Genomic DNA, 27,040 nt, shown 5'->3' on the forward strand with positions numbered 1-27,040 from the left:
GGGATGGAATTAAAAAAAGAAAAATTAAATGAAATTTGTGTCCAGCTTTTCAGTTGTGATCGATGCCATTTTTCAATAATAAATTCATTAAACACAACTGTTACTGCTTCCTTTTCTCATTCTTTATTGGCAATTTATATTACTATTTAGAAGGATCTTCATTGTTTTTGTCATGTCAACATGGTATTTATGCAGTTCCTCTGCTATAATGACTAGTAAAAATCCAATCTATACATTGTTAATATGTTTGACTATATACAACATGCACTTTACAACCTCAAAACAACTTTACATATTGGAGTTCATGGCTGTTGGTTAAGGAACTAACTTTTTATTTTTTTTTATACACTAATGATAAAAATAAATAAATAAATATAATAAATAGTAACAATTTTATTGTCAAGCCAACTGGGTTTTAGTTATTTTTCAATAACATTTATCAATGCTGATATTCTGGCAAGTCCAGATTTTTCTTTGAGGGGAGGAAGAAATGAAAGCAAAAATATTTTGCTGTCTAGCATAACTGAGATTGTTAAAACACATTCTTTGTAACAATATTTAATGCATTTCTACCTTTTACACACTGCTTACCTTTTTAAGGATAATGCTTTTACATATTTTTAGAAACTTTTTCATCATTAAAAAATTACTTAGTAACAAGACATGGCATTCAATGTTTGGAATGAAAATGTCAGAGCCACATCACGTTTCTTCTACATAAGTAAATATTTTAAGGATTGTCTACAGAGAAGGTATATGTGAAATTGTGCATCTATAAGATGACAGTAAAAGCACTAATATCTGTCTGTAACAAATGTACAACAGAAGTGGCCCTTGGAAGCAAAACTTGGCTACAGTATAGGTTGATAAAAACATATTTTTCCACTTAGGCAACCAGATACTATTAAATAGTGTCTTGGTGAAAATTTTGTACTTACAACATAATTCGCATGATTTAAACTAGTAGCTAATTCATGTAATTTTGTTGGAGATTCAGGAACACTGTCACAGAGTTCACTACACATAGAATTAAATGCTAACAATCTTATCCCAAAACCATATGGTGAACATATTAATCTTCCATCAGGACTAAAGCAAAGTTCTTTAATAAAACCTCGTCCCACATTAGGCTCTTCAATATAATGAGTTAAACGTGGTGCATTCTGATATATTTTATGGGATTTTACTACCTGATTAGGCACTCTGTTTGGGCCTAACAACAAAAATGTGTGTGCTCCTAATTCTGATCCAGTCCTTATAAAAAATGCTGGCCTTTCACGCAGTATAACTTGGGCAGAATTATTTCCGGAGTCCTCACCAATGCTACTGTTGCTACTATTTTCATCAATTCCTAATGAGCTGGAATGTGCTGGACCAGCTGAGCTCTGTTCATGAAGGTAACTTACAGATGGAGATGTGGAAGAAACTGGAGGTAATGTAGACATAGTGGTATTAGTTGAAGTGGTTGTGGTAGTAGCAGCAGACATAGCAGCACTAACAGAAGCACGTGAATGTGCTACTCGACGGCGAGAAATATGCAGTTCAATATTACCAAATCTAAAGCTCTCAAATGCAGCGCCTGAACTACCATGGAGTCTTTCTCTTTGGTCAAGCTCAATTTCTTGATTCTGAGATCTACCATAGTTCAGCCTAATATGCACAACTGACTGATCTCTGTAAATTCTGCTAGGTTCATTTCCAATACCAGCTTGAATAGTGCTACCAATATCTTCAGCATTTTGTCTCATATGGTCATTTGTTGTATTATCCTCTTTTACAGATGATACCATATGTGTTTCTGGTTCAGTTTCATTTTCTACTTGATCTTCATACTGCTTTTCCTGAATGTCATGAACACATGTCCACTGAAAAAGACCATTAAACATGTGTTTGTAATTGTCATAAATTTTAAAATTTACAGGATAACACAAAACTTAATTTATTATTAAAAAAAGATATATATATATATATATATGCAAGACTACAAATATTTCTGTTAAATAAAAAATACCAAGGTGTGCACTCTTATAGTTGTTTTTAATGTAAAAATCTATAAAGTGAACTATTTCTTACCTTAAGAAAACCAAATCATAAGATATAGTAAAACAAAAACTTAAGTGTGAGACAAAAGTGCATATCTCTGTTGTTAATCATTCATATGTTGGATCACATTATGAAGAAAAGTTGCATTAAAATTGGAGATAATAATATCAGCTCTTTATTTACAGGGGTCCTCAACTAAAATGAATAACCACCGAACAAATTTGGTAAGAAAATCAGCAATAAAAAAAAAATATTAGCTACATCCTGAATGGGGAAGCATCTATAGAACAAGTAGAACATTTCAGCTGCTTTGGACACAATCATAGATGTCAAATTAAAGATGTAAATAGAGAACAAAATAAGCAAAGCTGGTATGAGAGGGAGTCAAATGAATAAATTGATAGGGAATAAGAGAGAAATTAGTAAAAACATTAAATTTGCTGTATATAAGAGTGCTGAAACCAATTTTAATTTTATTATTATTATTATCCGAGACCTCCAGGGAGTCAAGTATCATAAGCGAGTATACCTTCTCTGGTTTCAGCGAGTATACCTTCTCTCGATGAGTCCTTGACTCATCGAGAGAAGGTATACTCGCTGAAACCAGCTGTCATACATTCCCTTAAATTAACTCGCACTAGATGCACTCACTACCTCTAAAGGCAAACTATTCCACTCACTCACTCACTGCTCTCTGGGAGAAAGACCTAGCTCTTATCCCTTTCTTGACTGTGAACAAAATTAACTTCCATGGATGGTGCAGTGATTTTCTCCCCACCTTCCATATAACGAAAAATTTCATCAGATGATATATTATAACACACACATAAAATTTTAGACCTGTATCATATCATTCATCTTTCTCCTGTTAACCAGTCTGTAATCCACATACTCACAATCTAGATCCCATAATCCGGATATAATCTTTGTAACTAACTCTTCTTTGCACCCTTTTCATAGCTTCTTTATCCCCTTGGAACCTGGGAGACCAAATCTGTGCATAATAATCCAGGTGTGGTCTTATCAAAGCTTATAAAGAGGCAAAATGACAAAAATTCCTTATCCTTACATGTCAAGGTTCACTTCAACATTGCAATTATCCTCTGAGTTATATTTGCAACTTTTTTATGCGACGTTTTAAACTTCAGATTATTACACACCAATATGCCACGATTCCTTGCCTCTTCAGTTTCTCGTAGCATAATCCCACTAATATAATATGCTGCTGGAATTCTAATCATGCCAAAGTACATAACTTTACACTTACTAACATTAAACTGAGGGGCATTTTCATTTGCCCATATTTCCAGATTATTCAAATCATTTTGTAAGTGCTGAATATCAGTAGCATCCCTGATTGCCCTGCCTATCTTCGCATCATCAGCAAACAATTGCACATCTGATGATAGACCCTGCCTGTCATTAATGTATAAATTGAACAATAATTGTCCAAAGACTGAACTCTGAGGTACACTACTGGTCACCTTAAATCTGGCAGATTCACATCCATTGTATACCATTTGTTTTATCTAAATGTCAACCATCACCAAATCCAAGTCAAGAGTTTATATTCCAATCCCATATTCTTCATCCAGTTTATGCAACAGCCTTTCATGTGGAATCCTATCAAATACCTTAGAAAAATTCAACATTATCATAGTGTATCCATTCCCTTTATCCAACTCAGCCGTAACTAACATTGTTATAAAATATGAGCCAATTGCTAAAACATGGCTTCCTTTAGTAAGCCCATGCCACTTCTTGCAGAGTATAGCTTGTTTTTATACCCATTTCTGTATGTGAGTTCTTACCAACTTCTCTAAAATCTTCACTACCACACCAGAGATACTAATGGGTTGGTAGTTAGACATCAGTTTTTGCACCGCCCTTGAACAATCCTTCCATTCCTGAGCTGAGACTCAAGTTACTTATTTGTATGTTCCTCATAAATGAAAGCGGTATTAAACCCAATATTCAAACTTAGCTCTTTATGCAGTGATATAATCCTTAAGATATATGCTTATATTAATCGAACGCACGCGAGATTACTAAACTTGCATCACATCAATGGCTCTTAATCAAATTGCTGCATGTTTTCAACAGTTTTTATTCAGATTAAATGTTGTGATTAATTGGTGTGAAAATTTTTTTAAAAATTATAAGCAATAAAATACAAAACATCAACTGCTTTCTCATGTAATGAATGTTAAGCTATCATTTTTGCAATTTGCTAGCTAGGCAAATATTTCTAAAGACAGCAAATTAAATAAATATAAAATATAAATCTACTAACACCTTTTTATTCCTTACAGGGAGTAGGCAAAACTGTTTTAGCCCTGTCTAACTTTTGGAGATGGAGGATAGTCAATCATTAGCCAATCAGATATAGCTGGTCCAAAGTAGCAATCATATCAACCAATATCCTGTGAATAGAGTATGGCAGACATCTGCTGCAATCATCTTATTCCTAACGTAACATGTTATTGTTTGAAATAAATAAAAAAAGACACAATTGAAGTTTTATGTGATAGGATGTTAGTGTATTTATAACACATTTACAAGTTTTTCCTTAGATGAATGGACGAGAGTTGCCAATTTGACATATGGTTTAAATATAGCACGTAGTTGATATTTATTAAGAACTGAATGTATGGGATGGTAACAATTTTGCTGTAGTCTTAGTAATAGGCAATGGAGGGGATTTCTATGGAGCATGCAGCATTTTTTCTATTCTGTGGGGATTATAGCCATTGGCTAAGAGTGTGATGCAAGTAACTGAGTTCAATGGTAGAGCACTGTCATTGGAACAGATAGCTCTAGCTCTGTGAATTAGTGTTTTTAGGATACCATACTGTTGAGCTGGATGATGGTGTGAACGTTTGTGCAAATATCTCCCCCTGTTTGTGTGGATTTTCTATAAACAGAAAAAGATAATGAACCATCTAGGAAGAACAGACAGTCATTAAATGCATTAAAAATGTATGGACCACATGGCAAATAGTAAACACATCAACATAGCGCAGCGAAACCAATGGTTTGCGAGTGACTGTAATCATAGCTGGGTTTTCTAAGTATTCTATGTAGAAATTGGCTAACAGGGGGAAACCCATTGCTATCCCATCTAGTTGTTCGTATATCTTCCCTTTTCATGCAAAATAACCTGAATGTACTGTAAATTTAAATAATTCAAATATATCTGGGGTTAAATGTGACATTAGCAAATCATGAAGTATTATGAAAAACTAATCATTATGTCTGAACTTTTTTAAGATAAGGCTTTCTAATATACTTTTAGGTGAATAGAATTTTTAACAAAGGAGAAAGAATTGTTTGTGAGGGAGAGCTAGTGATTTAGCTAAATGTTTAGCATGTTTATACTTTCACAAGTGGACATAGGGTGTGTACCTTGTTTGTGAATTTCATCACCACAGAGCTATACAGTAATACAAATATTATAATAATTACAGCAGACAAAGGTAATGCAATAGTGGTGATGAATTCAGCAGAATATAAAAGAAAATGCACATACTTTTACAAATCAGTTTACATGCCAAATCAGAAATCATGATACTACTCCCTCTAAAAAGAATACAGTTCAGGCATTATTGAAGAAAGTCACTTCCTGGCCAAAAGAAACAGTTAACAAACTCAAGCCTTTTCATGTTAAAACACCCAGAATATATATGCAGCACCAAAAATTCACTCCCTGCACTCATTATGCTAATTTGTCAATGTATGCATTTTCCCTTGTATCCTCTGGCCTACAGCAGCAACCAGCTATATTATTTCATCCTGTTGACCTCCATCTCACACCAGACAGACTCAAATGTTGCCATCTGAATCCCTATCCTATTGAACCCTTATTCTTCTTGGCTTCAATTTTTCTGTTATCATTTGCAAAACTTCTTCCCTCACCCTGTTCCCTCTGTACTCTGAAAATACTCTTGCATTCTATTCCTATGATCAGAGCTCAACAAATTATTCCAAGTTTTACTCACCATTCAAAAAAAATGTACTTGCCCAACTCCCCCCATCTTTTTAAAATATATTAGGAGTTAATGGTGTTGCACCAGCATTTTGGTAAAAAAAAATAAAAAATAAAATAAAATAAAAATTCTATTTGTGCAGTCTGCAGCTGCTTGCCAGCTGGAAAAATTTGCTTGCCACATCAGATGGCAAGTGTATTGTGGGGTCTTGCCAATATCATCCTCTGTCAACCCAGCCTCACTAATGCCTGTAATATTGGTCCAATTTTTATTTACCAATGCCCAAAACTCCTTCCATTTATTGGGATGCTTTTGGCAACAGTAAACATATTGTAGTATCCCCCCCCCCCCCCTTTGGTCTGCAATCGCCAACATGCTTTGTGTTGTTGACTACCATAATCAATTTTAGAACTTGAAGAGCTACCATTCAGCATCATCTGATCATTCTCCCACTCACTCACCTCAAGGATGCTTGGACAAACTTGGTTATGCCTTCCCCCTTTCTCACACAAAAAAAAAAAACACCCCCGTTTCTCATCTCATGTACACCCAAACCTACTGAATGCTTTTCAAAAACCTTACTTGAAATCCATTCAAATGCAAACTATTAGCCATAAGTTTTTTCAATCAATCATCAAACTCATTCCACACACCCATAAGCTAAACACCATTTTTCTCACATAATGGTGTTTGGAACTTTTTCTCAACTCACCTGTTTCATGCTGTTGAAGCATATTCACAACTTTAATCTCTCACTCTTATTTGCATGTACCAACAAACTCTTTCATTTTATTCAACAAACTCATTTCGTTTTCTCATATACCACAATTATTAAAAAAATCATTATTTATACCTGCTAAAATAATCATCTCTTTCACTTTCCTTCTCCCTATCTTAACAGAATTGCTAACATCCTTGATCTTTGCTGAAGGAAAAGACAATTTTGTCATGCTCTCTTCATGTGCTTCTACATCATGGAGTACTCCATACAAAACTCTCTCCTCACCCTCCAATCTTTCACTCTCTTTCCTTGCACCTCTCTCTCTCTCTTGTCATACTTGCCTGCTATATCATACTACTCATCAGGTAGTTCCCCAGCCATTCTTTGTTTTTCCCTATGACTTCACAGACTGCATGCAAGTGCAATTTCTATCATTATCATCATGTCATTCTCATCTTTCATCATTCCCTTTATGCAAACATTCATTCTCCTAGTTCAGCCTCGCTTCCTTCCACCACTTTATTTTCAGCAATCACTGACATTCTCACTCACATGTTTCCACTTTTTTGGGTTTCAATTCTTTTCACACTTTCAAAACACTCGCCACACCTGCTCTCCTTTCACTCTTTGCAACAAATGCAACTCTCATACATACTATAGCAAACAAAATGGCATGTTAAATTCACCTGCCTTTGTTCTGCTTCGTATCAGCACCAAAATGAATATATAATACTAGCTTGACACCCGTGCTTCACTATGGTATTTAACTACTATAAATCCATTTTGACTCCAATAAACTTTCCTTATTCACATTTCCTTATTCACTACACTTCCAAAAATCTGCTCGCTAGTAAGCCATCCAAAGCCTCATCATCATAATCTGAAATATCCTGGCATATATAAGATATGGTGTGATTGTAATATCCCTTATTTTGGTCAAACAAATAAATCTATTGAATTACGTATGGAGGAACACAAGAGAGACATCTCTTACAAAAGAACACATGCCAGTGCCTTGTCTAGTCATGTTCTTTTCTCGAACAATCTTGATGATGAACACCAGGGTCATTCAGTCTGCTAGGATAGATCCGAAAACATCTTTCATTGCCATGATGAGTTTGAAAGAAAATTGTGGAGTCCAGAGAAATCATCCTTAATCGTGAACATTTAAATAACAATTTAAGCTACAACATCCTTGATAGCCACTCTGCTGTTTTTTAGTACTGGTGTTCACGAGAGTCTGTCTATATGTACGCACTCAATAAACAATGCCACGTTTGAAAGAACAACTTAAATGTAAATACAACGTTTTTTCATGTCAATTATGTACTGCAATTTTCCTGTGCTTCTCAGTTTTAAACTTCAGTGTTTTTATTGCTGTTTCCTATTTTTAGAAGACACCTGAAGAAGGCTGTCAAAAGCAAAACTAGTAGTGTTTTACATCATTAAAGCCTTACAATTATTCTCGGTTTTAGTCATTAAATCTCTTTATTAAAATATGTATATTTATAGTAGTGCTTAAGGGTCAAAGCTATACATAACTGAAAGGAGACCTCTATATAGCCTTTAAAGGAATGCAGAGAACCAATCAGGACTTCTGACCTAATGTCCAATCTGCACCTTCTCGTGGTGCACCCTGGTAGATATCTACCTGGATACTGAACGAATGAGGATGGGCTGGCAATTCGGGATTTAGCAGACCAAATTGTATTCTTATTGGCTTAAACAAAAATAAAAAATGATGGTACAACGTGACAGAATTTCATGCCGGCTGGGGTGTCACCCGGTTAAACAAGGTGCCCATTGTTTTCGCCAGGGATTCAGCAAGTCAACTACTGGAACAAATCCTAAAACCCACGCCAACTCAACATCACCAGAGTTCAAGATCGGTACTATCAACATAAGAAGCCTGAATGGCAAAGAGATGGAGCTAGCTGAAGAACTGGATAAGCACCAGATCGACACAATAGGGGTGATTGAAACAAAAAAGGCAAAAACTGGTGAGATCTTTCTGAGTAATAAATACAAGATGTTATATTCAGGCAATGACAATCAAGGAAAAGAAGGAGTGGTGGCCATAGTATTCAACACTAAATATGAGGCTAATCTTCTCGAATGGCAGGCAGTCTTAAGTAGAGTGATGTGGGCAAATATGAGAATGGAGAACTGGAGAATAAGACTTATTACCAAAACAAGCCTTAAATTACAAGTATTAGGGAAAAGAAAACCAGAACGTGTTCTTAAAAGATTCAACGTTGACTTCTTTTAAGGACAAAGCAGGCCACTCTCGGCCTAAATCCTTGATAGGCATGATGATAAATATTAGGAACAAACAAAATGTGCCATGTCCCCCCCCCTTTACAAATCCTAGTAAATCTCTTTATGGAGAACTTCAAAAAGTTCTATTAACGCTATTGATAATTTATCATAAAAAAAAACCAAAAAACTTTGTTGCATTATATTGATAACATTTTCATTGTTTGGCTGGGAATAACAAACATGTTAACTAAATTTAAAATTACCTTGAACAACCTGGACTCAAACATAAAATTCACTTCTAAACTGGAACATCTCAAAAAATTACTGTTCCATTACATTTTTCTGGGAATAAATGAAAAAAAAAAAAAAAAAAAGATGGATCTCAGTATACAGAAAATCCAATGCAACTGGAAGATTTTTACATGCTGCTTCACACCACCACCACCATCCATTACAAAAGATAGGCATGATTAAACTATTGCAATAGAGCCTATAACATTTCCAGTACATCAAAAAAAAAAGTAACTTTAACAGTTGCTTCATGATTACAATGTTAAAATTGCTTTTTTATAAGATCCTGAAGTTCTTACATCCACCAAATCCAACATCCTCCCTTGAAAAAAAAAAAAAAACAGGAGTTTATAAAATTCACTGCTCTTGTGGAATTTGCTATGGAGACCAGACAGAATTGTCTGGAGAGGTATGCATGTCTGAACACATAATAGATGTTGAGAAAAGAAGACAGCACAAATCAGAGCTAGCTTTCCACATAACACAGTCCACCAAGTGGTTTAGCAAGAAACAGAAATGCCATATATTGATCATAATTGTTTTATAAGAAATTTTTTTTAAACAAAAAGCCTCAGAAATGTTCTGTATTCTCACACAATGTAATAAAACCCAAGCTTTAATCCTACACTAAATTTAGTCTGCTTTCATCAAAAATCTAACTCCAAACTGGGATAATAACATGGCATATCTCATGTTCAAGAGGATGCAGTTGACCTTTAGGAGAATGTATGAAGGTAGCAAGCTGAAAGAAAGGCTTGAAAGTGGCATGGAGATCATATTTGCAGACAACTTCGGCTATTTTTTCTGATGTACCTTTAACATATGGGGTGGTTTTGCGCTGTTAGGTGTAAGGAGGAATGGGAGTTGCAATATTTTATGTGGGTTGTAGCCACTAGCTAAAAGGGTTTTGAGAATGTCCCTGAGCTCAGTTTCAAGGGCTGTGTCATTTGAACAAATAGCTCTGGCTAGGTGAGTAAGTGTTTTGAGGATATACTGTTGGTAAGGGTGGTGTGATTGTTTATGTTAGGTGTAAAGAGGAATGGGAGTTGCAATATTTTATATGGGTTGTAGCCACTAGCTAAAAGGGTTTTGAGAATGTCCCTGAGCTCAGTTTCAAGGGCTGTGTCATTTCAACAAATAGCTCTGGCTAGGTGAGTAAGTGTTTTGAGGATATACTGTTGGTAAGGGTGGTGTGATTGTTTATGGAAATACCTTCCTGTATGAGGGATTTCTATAAATGGAGAAGAATAGCAACCATTAGGAATTCATGTCACTAATGTATCTAAAAAGGGGAGACAATTGTTATTTCATGAGTTTTATAGTGAAGTTTATTTTGGGATGTTGGCTATTAAGATGAATCAAAAATGTATCTAATATGTCTGGACTAGTGTTGAAAGCTTTTCCACTTGATTATATTATAAATTAAAGATACAAAGAAATTATATTCTTGGTTTAATCCTTTATCCAAGTGTAAGAAAAGAAAGTTTGTGCATGAAGTAATTTCAAGACTGGGCAGCTCGTATATAGAGGCTAATGACTTTACATCAGTTGCCTTAGTATCCCATAATGCAAAGCAAGTTGCCCAGTAATAACTACATGAGCTAATAACTCTTGATGTAGTTATTACCTCATCATCATCAAATTCCTGATATATATCCTCAAGGGGTGTACAGGATATGATAGTACTACAAGAAAAATTACATCATTACTAACTTCCTATCTACAATTTTCCTCCAAATCAGTCTGTTACCTGTCAAGACTCCAACATTATCAGATCTTATATTTCTATCTTCTAAGGCACTTTTTACTGTATCAATCCAGAAATATCTTGGTCTTCCTCTGGGTCTTTTTCCTACCAACCTGGCAGAGAACACTTGTTTTGCTAATATTTCCTCTCCCATTCTGTTTAAGCAACCATCCCACCTGAGATTAGCTCTATTACCTTTCGATCCCTACTGCAGTGATTATTTTGAAAACTCCATTATTAGAATGCTCTCTCAAGACTCTACTCATGCTTGCTTGAGAACTTTTCAATTCCTTAGTTATAAACTGTTGAGTTTGGTCTTCTTTGTGCAGAAACACCATATGAAACTATGTCACTCATTTGACCCATGTTTAGCAAATGATTGACTGAAATCCACACACAAATGATTCCTCATATGAGTCAGTCCCGCAGCTACTGAAATATATATGCTATTTCTATGTTCTCCTCAAAACCAATTGGAAAAATGTGGAATGTTCTAATATTTTGAACCACATTAAAATTATTCTAATTTTAGGAATGTTTTCAAATAAGTTTTCTTATAATTTATATTACATTTTTATGTGTTTACATGGTTATATAATCTACAAAGTACGTAGATTTAGATGATGCTAATTCATATTTGCTAATAATTATTTTCCATGCAATAAATTAGAATTGCAAATCATTCAACACATTTTCTTTGATTGTTCTAATTTTTTGATTCGGAGATGTAGACTAATAGTTAATCAGCAATGTGGAGAGGTTACAGAAGGATTTCAATAGGCTGTTCAGTATAGGCAAAAGATAATGGGTATCAGTTTAATGTGGAGAAATGTAACGTTATGCATCTTGGGATAAATCTATTATAAGGTGTATCACATTGATGGAAGTGTACTCCAGGAAATAGATGAAGCTAGGGATTTAGCAGTGATGGTAGACAGGGAGTTGAAGTTTAGAGGATATATTGCTAAGGTAGCTCTACTGAAGAACAAATAGAGATAAACCAGCTGTTATTCCTCTTTATAAGGCTTTGATACATCCATATCTGAATTACTGTGCTCATGTCTGATCAACTAGATTTCTTGGTGATGAGAAAGTGGTGGAGAGGATTTGGAGGCAAGCAACCAAGATGATTAGTGGTTATGATAGAAACATTTAAGTTACTTAAAGGGTTTTATAGGATTGATGCAGGAGGAAATGTTTCTGAACTTGGCTAGAGGGTACAGAACAAGAGATCATTCCTGAAAGTTGAGTAAAGGCATGGTTAGTAGGGGTACGAGGACTGGATTTTTCATTTGGAGAGTGAATGAATGGATTGCCAGTGTCAGTTGTGAGCACTTTGTTTGTTAATGGGTTCAAAGTGAGGTGATAGATTGTATTGGTGTATTGTATAATACATTGTATGATGTATTGTATTCAGACTTGGAAGTGCCTATACAAGAATAATAATCCAGCTTTCTTTTCATTACCATAAGGAAATCAGCACATTTTTAATAATGCTTGAGCCTGGGAGAGTACTGGACTTTGAATCCAGAGTCTGTTAGTAGTAAAGTAGCAGCACCCATTCAGCCACTCACAGCAGCTTCATTTACATTATGAAAGTCATGGGGTATATGCAGATATAATGAGATATGTTTTTTATTGACAAAAATTAATAACCAGTCCCTCCTCAGGCAGCAGCAACTTCTTTAATGTATTAAGAATACTAATAAATTTTTGGGAACATTATAATAACTTTTAATGATACTAATCATCCTCAAAACCCAATCCTTAAAATATGATAATGTTCCATGCCAGAAATCAGTAATTATAAACTGTCATAACGTAAGATGTGCACAAGTGTACAGAACATCGGCATTGGGTAATAGCAGTCATGATTCCAGTAACTACAACTCATTTTAAATGCACAGTAATCTCCAAACTTCAGTGTTGCAACCATAACACTTAGAGGTTAAAAGCATTTTCAACACATCCACCAGAGCAGAAGAGCATAACTTGTTGATCCACAAGATGAATTTGTTACTCTACGGCCAGGTTTTATGTGCTTTGAATGTGCCATACCAATCGACAATGTGAATTTATTGTTAAAGTTAGGCTGTTGCTGCTCATCTGTGAAGGTTAACAGAATGCAGCTCTTCTCACACCATGGAAATATGAGTTCTTAATTGTTACTACACAGATTTTTCCAAGTGGATGGCCTGACCGTACAATGAAATAAACAATAACTCTCAAGGAGTGTTGGTTCCTGTTAGTCAGTATTTTTGGTCTACCTAGTAATATTCTATGATCAGTGTCACCTGTGACTTTTATTCTTCAGTACACTGCCAGCTATGCAGGAATACTATGCAATAGAATGCATGTATAGACATTTTCCCAAATGACATCAGATTCTAGGTGAGAACAGACCTTTCAAAAACTTATGTAGGAAAACTGAATAGCCAGTATATTATTTGAACTCTTAAGATTATGCAAATACTGATCCTAAACTTGTTCAAAAGCCATTTGTTTAAGACCTCGACTTATTAACAGGTTCCATTATTCTTCTAAAATTGCAGTTTTCTGTTTCAATGTACAAATATTACCTGACAAACAACATATAACCTGTTTTATACTGTTTGTCATTTCCTGCCACTTGGCGTAAAAATTAAATCTTAAATTATAAAATCACATTAATTCTTAGATAAACTGCTCCATCAAGTTATAAAATTAACCTATGAATCAAAAGATGAAATTTAATATTACCTCAGAATTTTCATCACTGCTAGTATTTCTAGACAGTGCACACCATGCATAAGGGTGAATCTGAAGAGAAGATATCACTTCTGTCTCATTTCCTTGAGGAAAATCTGATATAAGTTCAACACGATTTCGCTGTGATTTAAATAAATGATTAAACGAATAACCAATTGGGAATGGAGTATTACCAATCTGCATCAGGCGGTACATGTTAGGCTAATAAACAGGAGAGAGAAAAAACAATTGCTATTTATACCAAGAAAGAGAATACAAAATCAGTACTTTATTATTCAAAGCAATTATAACACATTAATTATAATTACATTAATATAAATACAACAGTGTATTTATATTAATGAAAGAAACCTAAATCAATCATAGTTCTTAAATAGAACACTAAATTAGGAATTTTAAAAATTGTACTCTTCCTTAAAAAAAAAGAGAAATTTTTCAACTGTTATTTTGTTATACTTAAAACTGACAAATAGCCAAGCTGGTTGGCCAAGAAGTTAATATACATGCTCTCCAACCAACAGGCTGTGAATTCAAATCCCACTATGGGCAAAGATAAATGACAATTGTCTTTAGGTGGGAGATGAATTTCATCATCTGATGAGAGATCACTCCCCATTCACTGGAGGCCTGAAGTGGCTTGAAAAAGTTCCATGTTTGGTCTCTAGAGCAACATTTCCAGATTATGTAAAAATAAAAAGAATAATAACAAAAACCTTTAATAGAAGGTTTTTGTTAACAATGCTAACAGTATTAACAACTAGCTCATTCTAATGAAACTAGAACGAGTTGGCTGAAGCAATGAAAATAAACACAAAATTTGTGTTAAAAAAATGTAAAAATGATCTCTCACTGTTAATGAGCAGATACACTATGCATCACTTAGATAAGAAACTTGATTCATATCCATCCATAAGTGAAAGAATTTCTTCATATCCTTTTTAAAATAGGAATGACACTACAAAAGCTTAAGCGAAACTGTCATGGTGCTATTCCATTTTTTTTTTTTTTTTTTGTATTGGCAATACACAGGTGAAAATTCTAATAATAAATAATAAATAATAAAAAAAATCATCTAACAGCATTTTATTCCCGTATACGGGGAGTAGGCGAGGCCATTTAGCCCTATCTAACTTTTGGAGACTGAGTGAGCAGTTCAATCTCCACTGGTACCAATCAGAGATAGATGGCCCAAGGCTATCACTAATTAAGCGGTATACAGTGAAGAGAGACGGCTCAAATGTGCCGCCATCTCGTGGTCCCTAACCCTAACACAATATATTTAATGTCTGAAATAATGTGGGTTCTACAGTCGATTTTCTTGAGTTTACGGGACGAAAAACCCGCTTGCCCATGCCAGAGATCGACTAACTCGGGAACCGGTCGAAAAAAGGCTTAGAAAAATTTCCTCTAGTCGCCGACTAGACTCGAAACCAAGTCTTCCTTCATGCGGCCAAGCGCCGTGGTGTGTAAACGCCACATCCACTGAGCTACACAGGCTCTTATAACAAACTTATAAAAAAAATCTTATATCTGATAAATCTTAAAAATCTTATAAATAAATCTTATAAAAAAAAATATAATAAATAATAAAGATTTAATTTTATTAAATCCTTAGTAGGAGAATTTTCCTATCTTTTACAATCAAGGTTACATTAACAATTCTAACGCAAGTTGGATTTTTCACTCTTCTAACTTGGCTTTTCTCATCTACAAACAAACTGGTAACAGAACAAGCAAAGTGACAAAACATGCTGCAAAAATTATTTAAGCATAGATATGCAATTTCTCAACATCAGAAGACTGAAGTTGTTTTAGTCTTCTGAAGTTTGTTTTAAAGATTTGTTTCAGATTTAAAGAAAGTTGATAGTCCTCTGTTCACAGATCTCTCTCTTAGTTTCTTCCAGTCTGACTAAAGAAATAAATTTTCAATGGCACAGTATATTATGCATTCTGAATGTTCCTGTAAAAGGTAGGTAGTCTTTAGAAGTGGAACAAAAGAGAATTTTTTCCCCCACAGTGTGCACAGAATTCTTGTTTTCTTAGATGTTTCAGTATTCATTCTTCAGTATCATTTTCTGAAAACATTTCTCACTTCAAGGATTGCCATTCCATTCCATTCTTAAAAAAGGTGCCTTTGATTATAGCAAATTCCTGGCAGACACATGCACAAAAAACATTCCTTTTTTTTCATTTGCTAGTCTGCCACCTAATAGCAATACTGGGATAATTCTTTATATACTGCATGCTCTTTCTGATGAAGTGTTCATTATACACCCACATGAAAGCGGGGTTTTTTTTTATATTATATGTAAAGTCTTTAATTTTAAAGTAACAGTGTATCTCTCTCTGTCAACATACACATTATGACAGCAAACAATTAAAGATAAGCAACAGAAAGCACAATCCCCCCCCCCCCCCCATACACACGAGAGATTGCAAAACCTATAGCACATAAGTGCTATATCACCCAAGAAAGAAGCACATGTTTTTTGAACAACTGAAGGTCGCAGTCCTTGAGGAAACTCCATGGCACACAGGTAGAAAGTATGAAAGAAGAAAATGTGAAGCTGGTTCAGCATATTTGGAGGTGGAAAATTAATGGTTGTTGATTAGCAGCAGACTACTACTACTTATGTGTTTATGGGTTTGAAGGAAAATGGAGGAATGGTGCCAGCCAGTTCAGCAGATGGCACCGATAAAAGTAACTGAAGTTTCCTCTTCTGGACAGTATATCATACAGCTTTGGAGAGGTTTTGGATGCACTACTCATATGTGTTAACAATATTTTAAGGTATCCACTATTCTAAGGTTAGCATAATCCACTCTCCCAGCAACAGGTTACAATTCCTGGTTTGAATCCTGCTGTGGGCATGAATGTTTGTGGTTGTCTTTAGGTAGGAGATGGTGTGAGATTAATGCTCTGCTTACTAGATGCTTTGGAGTGGCTTGAAAGGTTCCATGTTTTGTCTACAGAGCAAAAAAAAAAAAAAAAAAAAAAACAGTTGACCCTTGAACAATGCGGGAGTTAGGGGCACCAACCTGCCCTGTGCTATTCGAAAATTCGCATATAACTTTTGACTTACCCAAAAACTTAATAGCCTACTGTTGAACGGAAGCCTTCCCAATAACATAAACAGTAGATTAATGCATATTTTGTATTTAATGCAAATATGGTATGTACGTATTATATGCTATATTCTTACAATAAAGTAAGCTAGAGAAAAGAAAATGTTATTAAAGAAAATCATTAGGAAGTGAAAATACATTTACAGTACCATACTGTATTTATCGATGCCGTAAGTTTATGTCATCTGTTTACAAGATGAATCTTATGTGTGTGTGTGTCAGTACCTACATCAATATTGTCTTATAGGATACAAAACACTGTAGATGTTATTACGTATTACTAACACTAGCCATCAAAAATGAAAATGTGAAGAATAAAAAATTTATTTATAGGTATAACAATTCATGCATCAATAATGAAAATGCAGCAACATAATTGCTTTATGGCAGCCTAGCACAATCGATACGACTGCTTCAGGATAGCCTAGCCTATACACTAATGAATAAATCATTAATTTTAATTTTATTCTAATTAATTTTAACTAATTAATAAGTAATTTTATGTAGTTAAGATTTAATACTGCATCTAAGTTTGTTTACATTTCACTTGACTGCAAATGGTGCCATAAGTTTTGATAAATTATAACTTTTTTTATAATAGATTTTTGTGTATATTTAATGGTAGTAAATGATAAAATAGACTAGTATCTACATATATTTTATGCATTCTTTTTTTTTTTTTCAATATTCTAATCTATAGTTTATCTGCAAATTTTTTCAAATTGTCAATAATCTCCAAAAAATTTTTCCAGTATATTTATTGTAAAAATATCTGCATATAAGTGGATCCGTGCAGTTCGAGGATCAAATGTGTGTGTGCACGCATATATATATATACACACCCTATAATATAAAATGATAAGCTTTTTTTTTGTAACGTTTTTGTGTCATGTTTTTTGTCCAGTTATTTGAAACGTTTTGAAACTCAGGGGCTACCCTGAGTGTCGAGTCTTCAAAATTCAAGGAGAACCGGCCTACCAGTCCTCAACTTGGGGGATTGGGCACCGTGTGTGTGTGTGTGTGTGTGTGTGTTAGGGGAGGGGAGGCCCTTTTGAGTCTTCAAAATTCGAGTCATTGGAATTCAAGGAAAACCGGCCCACCAGTCTGCAACTCGGGGGATTGGGTGCTTTCGAGTCTTCAAAATTCAAGACCTGGCCCACCAATCCACAACTCGAGGGGTTGGGTGCTGTAGACGCAGGGGGGGGGGGGATCCACTTTCGAGTCTTCAAAATTCAAGGAGAACTAGCCTACCAGCCCACAACTCGGGGGATTGGGTGCTTTCGAGTCTTTCAATCTTCAAAATTCAAGAACTGGCCTACCAATCCACAACTCAAGGGTTGGGCAACGTAGATGCCGGGGGGGGGGGGGGGGGGGGGGGGGGCACTTTCGGGTCTTCAATTTTTGAGTCATCAGAATTCAAGGAGAACAAGCCTACAAGTCCAGAACTCGGGGGGGTACCCTTTTATAGTTACAATTTACAAATTGGGAATCTTTACTTAGATTTGAATAAACAAGTTTTCTTTTATAATTCTACATTTAAAGGTATTTATAGCCCTATTTATAATCCTTTTGATAGCTTAAGTACAAGTTTCTCCTTGTTGATATGTTAGACTTGTTAAATCCTGAATGAATTAATTTTATTATAAATTCTCCCATTCAAGATCTAACAAAACCAAGCCTTTGGAAAGGAATGGAAAAATCTAAAGTATACATTGGCTTGCTCAGCTAAAGGAGCATGTTGCAAAGTTGACTGTAAGTATAGAAAAATAAACTTCTTTATCATGTGGATGGCTCAAGAAGTAAGAAGCAGTAGGAAAGAAGAAATCATAAATTTCTGCTTTCCTACACTATAAGATTCCTAGCAAGCAAATCTTCTTCTAGCTTTGCTAACAACAGTACTCTCCACTCCTCTTATTTTCAAACCTTAGAGCTCAGGTAACTCACACTTCAAGATCATCTTTAACCAGTCTCTAAAACACTGATCTCCTTGCCATTCTTGAGTGAGATGGGGATAACCTGGTGAATTTTCATACCACCAAAATGTGGAAAACAGAACACATTGAGGACTGGAAGTTGGAACATTCATTCCTTCAATTAAAAACAGGAGCTGAAAAATTGCAAAATAAAATTAATTTAAAAAAAAAAAAATACACTCAGTACCTATAGCCCCAAAGAAGAAAAACTGAAAACAAAAAAAGTTTTTACTTTCTTCTTTCTCAGTTCTTCTTTATTGGCAGAAGACAAATGTAAAGATTGAAAACTATGTACTAGGAACATATCAAAGATTCAATATAACAAGTGAAAATTCAAATAGAATAAGATTGCTTCAGTTTTATATAGATAAATTTAGAATAAATCCATTCTTTAATCACAAGAGTCAAGAGAAAATAATGTGGAGAAATAAGAGGATAAATATTTACTATAGATTATGGTAAAAAAGATAGAAATGATCACAGACTATTGAGAGCAAAATTTCATCTCTAAGAAAATACAAAGTGAAAAGCAAAATAAAGAAATACAAGGAAATAAAATTAAGATGGAATTGTTAAAAGAAAGCAGTATAAGAGTGCTTGATCAAGACTAAACGTGCAACTTCAAAAAAAAAATGTTATCGGTATTGAGGAAGATATAAAGTAGTTACTGAAAAAAATTCAAAACAAACATTAAACAATTAGCATATGAAGCACTAGGACAAAAACAAAATAAGATGGATATACTACTGAAGAAATAAAAGCACTATAAGAAACAAAAACATTTAATAAACATTTACAAGATAATAGTCAAAGCAAAATTGCTGGAAGTTTACTCTAAACAACTGGAATATGACTCTTACAGAACATAGAAACAAGTACTGAGAATAATTTGAAATAAAAGCAAAGGAAATTGTGAATACATAAATATAAGTCATAGGAAGAGAATAATGGAAAAAATTATTTTGCTAATTACCAGTAAATACCAAGAACAGTAATTGGAGCTTGCTCCACCCTTGCTATGAGTTGCACTACCAAATGGGTTATGTGTTGCACTATCCAGGTATTTGCTTACGCTTGGACTCGCCGAACTTTATATAGTTTCTATATTCGGCATGAAACTCTTCAGAGTTTCTTATTTGGCTATGAAACAATATGGGATGTAATATCCCTTAACTTAAATAATTTCACGTCGCCGAATTGAAGCCTTTGGCTCTTCATATAATTAGTAATTGATTAGGACACCTTCTTGACAATTCTTATAGCAGGGTATGTAAATTCTGTTCACTACAAACTTGGTATTAAACTAGGTCTACCTACTCACTGATGAGACCTCAATAAAGGTTGAAACTGGTCTGGGTAGTGACCTTCTCTCATAATGTAGAACAGTAATACAGCTCCTAGGAGCTGGGTTTCACATTATTTATAGAGAATTTCATTTTTAGAGTACAATCTGTTGACAAGGTAAATAATTGTTCTTCTTCTTGTAACAAAAATTCACAACTCGACGTATTAACTGTGCCAAATGAATATCGAAGGAAAGCGAAGGAAACATATCTACTGTATTTTTTTTCTGATATGCAGTTTTTCCAAAGAGATACTTTTTCTGAAAAGCTGACAATTTGTCAGTGGATGTCAAAATATTTTCATTTTTTCCTTTGGATACTTGTATTAACACCATTTAAGTAATTAAAAATATCAGCTAAATATGCCATTTTAGCAAATATTATTTTGGAGACATTTTACAGAAGCATCTGTACCTTCATTTTGAAAAAAGGCCAATAATTCATTCTTAAGTTCTAAAATTCGGAATAGCACTTTACCCCTGGATAACCATCTATTATTTCAGTGTGCAAAAGCAAAGATTCATACTTGGCTTCCATAGATATGCAAAGTTTTTTTTAAAAAAAGGCATGCTTTTAAAGTTCTTAACTTGATGTGATTTACCACATTTATAACTTGGTCTAGTACATGTTTTAATATTGCTGGTAATGTTTTTGAAACTAGAGATTCTCTGTGCAAAAAGCAGTGCATAGATATAAGATTTGGGTTTATTTTCTTTGCAAGGGCAACAAATTCTTTAATAGAGCCTACCATTAATTGATGGTGGAGCACTGCCCGTACAAATTTCTACACACACAGCGCCCACGAATAAAAATTTTTTAAATGATGTAATAGGGTCAAAAATATTTTGTCTTGCTGTACATTCAGTAAGTTCTCTGCAGCATAGAAATTGATTCACTATTTCGTTTTCATTAATGAAACGAAAGAATCCTAGTATATGAACTTTACCGCTGATGTCAGTGGACTTGTCAATTTGTAAAACAAAATGTTGTTTGGAAACATAATGTTTACTATTTCACAACATGCTAGTAAAATAAGAGACTCTGTTATAATATGCGATTTTAATTTTACAGCAATTAATTCGCTACCTTATATGATAAAAATTGTGCCTTATCAGAAATTTTAACAGTCCTTTCAAAATATTTTACTTGTTTAACTTGCATGTCCAACAATCTCTTGAAATAATCTTTAGTTTTTGAAGCAAGATCGGAGTGCTTCATAGTAAATTGGCATTATACTTAGCAGGAACCATTGCACTATTGGATAGTTTTTTCCCTGCATACAAGACACTGGGGAATAGGACATTCTTCCTCACTGGTCCATGTAAATGTGCAACTTAAATATTCATCTGAATATTGCCTATTAATTTTTCTTATTTTACTACATATAATGCTGTCTTCTGTATGAGATGTATTTGCAGCAGCATCATTACTACTACTTCCAGTTGTACTTGCCCCATCATTAATATTTGCCTCAGAATCACGTTTTCATTTCGTTACTATGATGTTAGACAACCCAAAAATCAAATACACATTAAAAATGGACTGTGCGATATTACGACAACACACAAACCAAATACACATCACTGAATGACTGTAAAAGAGACCCCCCCCCTCCTGCAAACGCATGACCTGTAAACGATATTCTATTGGTATCTGTAAACGATTCTAACAACTGAAGACGTGCATAGCAGTCAGTTGTTAAGATCAGAGTAGCCAATTACACACAGAACCGTGTCATGTGACATCTTTCACAGGCGGAACACTTGTAACCAGTTTGTGGAACACAAGTGTTGGAGAACCACTGCACTAGACTCTGCAATTTATATTCCTTCAGTCTTCATACTTAACATTCCAGAGATCAGAAACCACCTTAGTCAAATGTCCCTTTCCAACATCTCATCATTCTTTTGGAAAACCAGGTGACCAAATCAGTGTACAGTAATCCATATGCAGTCCAATCAATGCCTTATAAAAATCAAGCCTTATACAATGAAATCGTAACATCCTTACTTCTACATGTCAGTGTAGCGTAGTGACCACAATCTGCTGTGCTACCTTCACAATTTTGGCAAAACTGTCAATGAAATTTCAGGATCCTATCCAACATCACCCCAGATCCTTCATCTCCTCTAGGATATCCCAACAAGTCTTATACTACACGCATTTGCTTCCCAAATTTTAAAACCTTACACTTTGCTACACTGAACTGGTAGCCCCACTCATTTACACATTCACCTAGTCTATTTAAGTCCTCCTGCAACATTCATTCTATTCCTCATAGTTCTTCTCAACTTTGCATCGTCTGCAAATATCTTTGAAAGGTGCTTGACTCCAATTCTTCTTAAAACTTATTTTTCTACATACTTACCATTAATTCTAGCTTTGCTCTTTTCTTCAGATTTTTCCAAAAACATTTCTCTTTGTCTATTATTAAATTCTTACTCTGCTGTTTAGATCATCAACAAGGATCAGCTTTTTCTTTGTCAATTACCTTCTCCAATGATTTGAAAAATTCCTATGCTTCTGCTTTAGTTGTTTCTTCTGTGGAATCATAGGCACAAATCAGTCTTGTTGTCCAATTCCTCCATTTTGATGTTTGTCTACATCACTTGACAATGCCTGCTATCAAAGTAAATTCTCTGTCTTAGTGGTAAATGCTAGAGCTACTCAAAACTAAACATGGAAAACAACTTTCTTCTTGAACCGAAATTAGCCATTAGGTATTTGTGTTAGACTGTGATAATCTCTCCTTATTCTGATACATGCTTAATCTAGTTACTGAGATCTCTTGTCAAAATGAAGACTTCTTTCCAGTTCCTTGTTAAAATCCATTCCCATCCAAACCTTGGTTCTCCAGCTGTTATACAGCAGTTCAAATTAAAAATAGGATAAATCACACTGGGCTTGTTAGGGAGGGTTAAGATAATCCAAATTCAGTTTTGAGAAAACTTTGCCTCAAGTTCAAACTGCCACTTCTACTATTTTTATCCAGGCATTATCACATTGCTAAAAGGTACTTAGCATTATTCTGGTCCTGTTATGATATCATTAGTGATCACTGCTAGCTGTCTAAATTACTGCTTACATTTTTTTTTTTTTTTTTTTTTTTTTTTTAAATATTGGCAGCCCATAAGAGATTGCAAAACTTATGCAAAATAAAACTATTTTTCCATCTATCCACAGTGCTGTTGGGGAAAGGGAAATGGTCAAGAAGAAAGAAGGGACCTATTAATGTGTTTCTGGAACAGTTGAAGGTTGTAGTCCTTGATGTATGCATTGATGAGCAAGGTTACTACAGATGTTAAGACAGATGGAATGAAAGAGGAGGATGAAGAATTCGTTCGTTTGGTTCTGAAGCTGGACTTTGAATGGATGTTGAACTGCATCTGTTCATATATTTTTAGATTCATAGGAATGATAGTAACAAGTTCTTCTGACCACTGCTCCGTGAAAATACCTATAAAAATCATTAAGATAGTAAAAGAATGTTTGAGAGAGAGCATAATTGAAGATGCGAGAGAAAGGAATGTCAGTTAATCAGACAGTCCTTTTCTGAACAACAAGAATTTTTAGAGAGGTTTTTGGTGCATAACCAATGTGGGAACAGTAACGTTGGGCATATTTGTTATTTATATTAAGTTAATAGCCATAGAGGTGAATAGTAGTCTTGAGCTGAAAAGATCAACTGTTTTGCTCTTTTCAGCTCAAGCAAGCTGAGGCATGTTGATAACATGCTTTTGCCCAGAAAAGCTAGAGGTGTCAGTCCAAAAAGAGAAATACAATTTTGCCTGGAATTTGAGATATTATCAAGGGGAAGTGAAGTGTAATATCACATGAAAAAAGAAGAGAATCATATTTTGATGGCAATGAAATTCATTGTGAAGTCTTTTTCTCCTACAAGGAGATCTCTTTTTAAGATATCAGCAATGGAAGATCTTGATGTGTGGATCATTTGGGCAAGAGTTATCAAACATAAAAGAAGAATGGAGTGTACTGCCACCAGAAAAACTGAATAAGATTTGATGTTATTGGAAGATCATTATATACTGAAGAAAAGTGTAGAAGTATTAAGACTTGACATGCAGATTTGAAGAGTGAACCTATTGACTAAAGACACACATAGTGAGTGATCAGAGAGGGTGGGGGGGAATTGGTCACTTATGCTATGGAAGGCATCTTAAAATGTTTATTTGTTAAATAGTCCTCTAGCAAGACATCATACATGATGTAAATATAAAGAGGAAATATGTGAATTTCTGCAAACTCTTCCAGAAAGAGCCCATAATTGTGAAGTGACTGCATAATTTTTTAACATCACCAGATTTTTTTTTTATTATTACTTATGAAAAACCACATCACATAAATACCTTCCATTTATGGAAAGTTGGTCCTTGTTGGAAATCTAAACAGCAGAGCAGCAGATGATTACAGACATATAGAAATGTTTTGGGAAAATTTAGAGAAAAGTGCAAAGCTAATAATATGGTAAATGCCTGCAGGATTTCTGTTCAGGACATGGATAAGTTATTACTAACACCATGTTCCACATTAATGATGTGCAGAAAATTCACAGGGAGAGAAGACAAGAAATAAGTAAAGTCTCAATGATTATGTTATAGTTGATAGCTATGTTTTCTCACTGGTTCAGGACACAAGAGTATACTGAGGATTTGAAATAGGAAGTGAGCACTATTTAGTTTTAAGCAGGCTAAAATTGAATTTCATATTGAAAAGAAGAGTATCTAAGAAAGTTTTAAAATTAATCAAGGTTGAGCAGATTTCTGAGATGAACTGTAGACTCAAATACACATACATCATTGAACAAAATATGAAAGAAATTCAAAACAAGAACTGAACCTTGAAGATTCAATGACAATCCTGAAGAAAACTGACTGATTCAGTCAGAAAAGCATGTAGTGAGGTGGTCTGTAAAGAATAGAAAAATCAGAACTCCATGGTGGACTCAGGAAATTAAAGAGGCAGTCAAGGAAAAGAAGAAAGCATACAGAAAGTTAAGCATATAGAAAGGTAAGAACATAGAAAATAAATATCAGGAAAGTGGCAAAAGTTTCTGGAAGCTATTGAAAAAGCTTAGAAATGGAGGGAAAAGTGCCGTAAAAGGAATCAGAGATGATAAAGGTGACATGAGAACTGAAGATAAAGCTATTCTACATGTCTGAAATAGTTACTCTAAAAAACTGCTAAATGAAATAAGTAGTGTCAGCATGATGGTAGAAAACTCCACAACAGAAATACAGTCGGGAATAGATATCCATACTTGAAGTAGAAAGTCATCAAAAACCTGAAATGTGGAAGCTGGAGTAGATGAAATTCGGCCAGAAATGCTCAAATAATATAGGTATACAAATTTTACACTGGCTACACTGAACAATTCAGAAAGCCGAATTCTAGATGATTGGAGCAAAGTTCTCAAAGTACTCATCTATAAAAAGAGAAATAAAACTGAATGTGAGAATTACAGAGGCATTTCATTACTGAGTGTTCCTGGTGAGATATATGCAAGTATACTTGAGAAACAGTTGAGAAGGATTGTGGAAGAGAGAAAAGAAGTTGAGAAGCTTGGTGAAGAACAAGCTGGATTCAGGCGAAATAGAGGCTGTCAGGATCAGATTTTCACTTTAAGACAAATAGTTGGAATATCTTAGGAATATAATAAGGATTTCTATTTAAGTTGTGTTGATTTGGAAAAGGCACATGGCAGTGCCAAGAGGAAAGCTCTTCAAAATGCTACAGTTATATGGTGTAAATGGGACATTATATCAAGCAATATGTAGTCTCTATTTAAGCTGTAAGTCAGCAGTTAAAATTGAAAGAGTACAGGAAGATGGTTTTAAGTAAAATCAGGTGTGTGACAAGAGTGCACATTGTCTCCACTGTTACTATCTATGTGGATCACATAATGACGGAAAGTGGTATTAAATCTGATATTAATATTGGTGATGTTAATCTTAACTCTTTACTTTATGCAGATGATGTTATACTTCTGAATAAATGCAGCACAAGCCTGCAAGAGTTCCTGACGAAATTAAATAACTGTTGTAATAAATTTGGAATGAAAATCAGCAATAAAAAGACATGGAAAATGAAAATAGGTAGAAACATTGTAAACATTAATTGTATCCTGAATGGTAAACCTACAGACCAAGTAAAACATTTCAACTATTTAGGCACAATCTTTAGTGAAGATGATAAATTAAATAAGGAAATAGACAACAGAATTAGTAAAGCTGGTATGGCAGGAAGTCAGTTGAATAAATTTATATGGAATAAGAAAGAAATTAGTCAAAACACTAAATTAGCTATATACAAGACAGTGTTCAAGCCAATTTTAACTTATGGATCTGAGAGCTGGGTTAGAAATAAAACACTTGACCAAAAACTAGAGATCGCAAATATGAGCGTCATGAGAAAGATTAGTTGAGTGAACAGGTGGTATCAATGGCAGTATCACATCAAAAATGAGGAAAGAACTTGCCATTGTTAGTATTCAGGAATGTGTTAGTGGAGCTAATCTCAGGTGTTATGGTCACTTAAACAGAATGGAAGAGGAAAGATTAGCAAAACAAGTGTTCTTTGCCAGGAAAAAGACTCACAGGAACACAAAGATGTAGATGGATTGATACAGTAAAAGCACCTTAAAAGACTTAAATATTAGATCTGATAATATTGGAGTCTTGACAGATAAAAGATTAATTCGAAGAAAAATTATTGATCAAAAGTTAGTAATGGTGTAACTTTTTCATGGAGTACACTATCATAATTATCCTGTACACCCCTGAGGG

At 34.5% G+C, this 27,040-nt stretch overlaps 1 protein-coding gene across 2 annotated transcripts in view; it reads right to left on the reverse strand.

Moving 5' to 3' along the window:
- Positions 1–378: 378 nt before the first annotated feature.
- LOC150107373 (DDB1- and CUL4-associated factor 10 homolog) overlaps positions 379–27,040 on the reverse strand; it is a 186,511-nt gene continuing 159,849 nt past the window's right edge. For both annotated transcript variants that reach the window (XM_090391238.1, XM_090391239.1), the window contains 2 exons: positions 13,787–13,996; positions 379–1,865 (listed from right to left, as the gene is read on the reverse strand). In XM_090391238.1, coding sequence (XP_090247364.1) covers positions 852–1,865; positions 13,787–13,996 — 1,224 coding nt within the window. In that variant the 3' untranslated portion in view covers positions 379–851. The remainder of the gene's footprint in view (positions 1,866–13,786; positions 13,997–27,040) is intronic.

This window comes from Typopeltis vanoorti, chromosome 4 (assembly GCF_054136105.1).
Source record: "Typopeltis vanoorti isolate ZY-2024b chromosome 4, IOZ_Tvanoo_1.0, whole genome shotgun sequence".
Classification (NCBI taxonomy): Eukaryota; Metazoa; Arthropoda; class Arachnida; order Uropygi; family Thelyphonidae; genus Typopeltis; species Typopeltis vanoorti.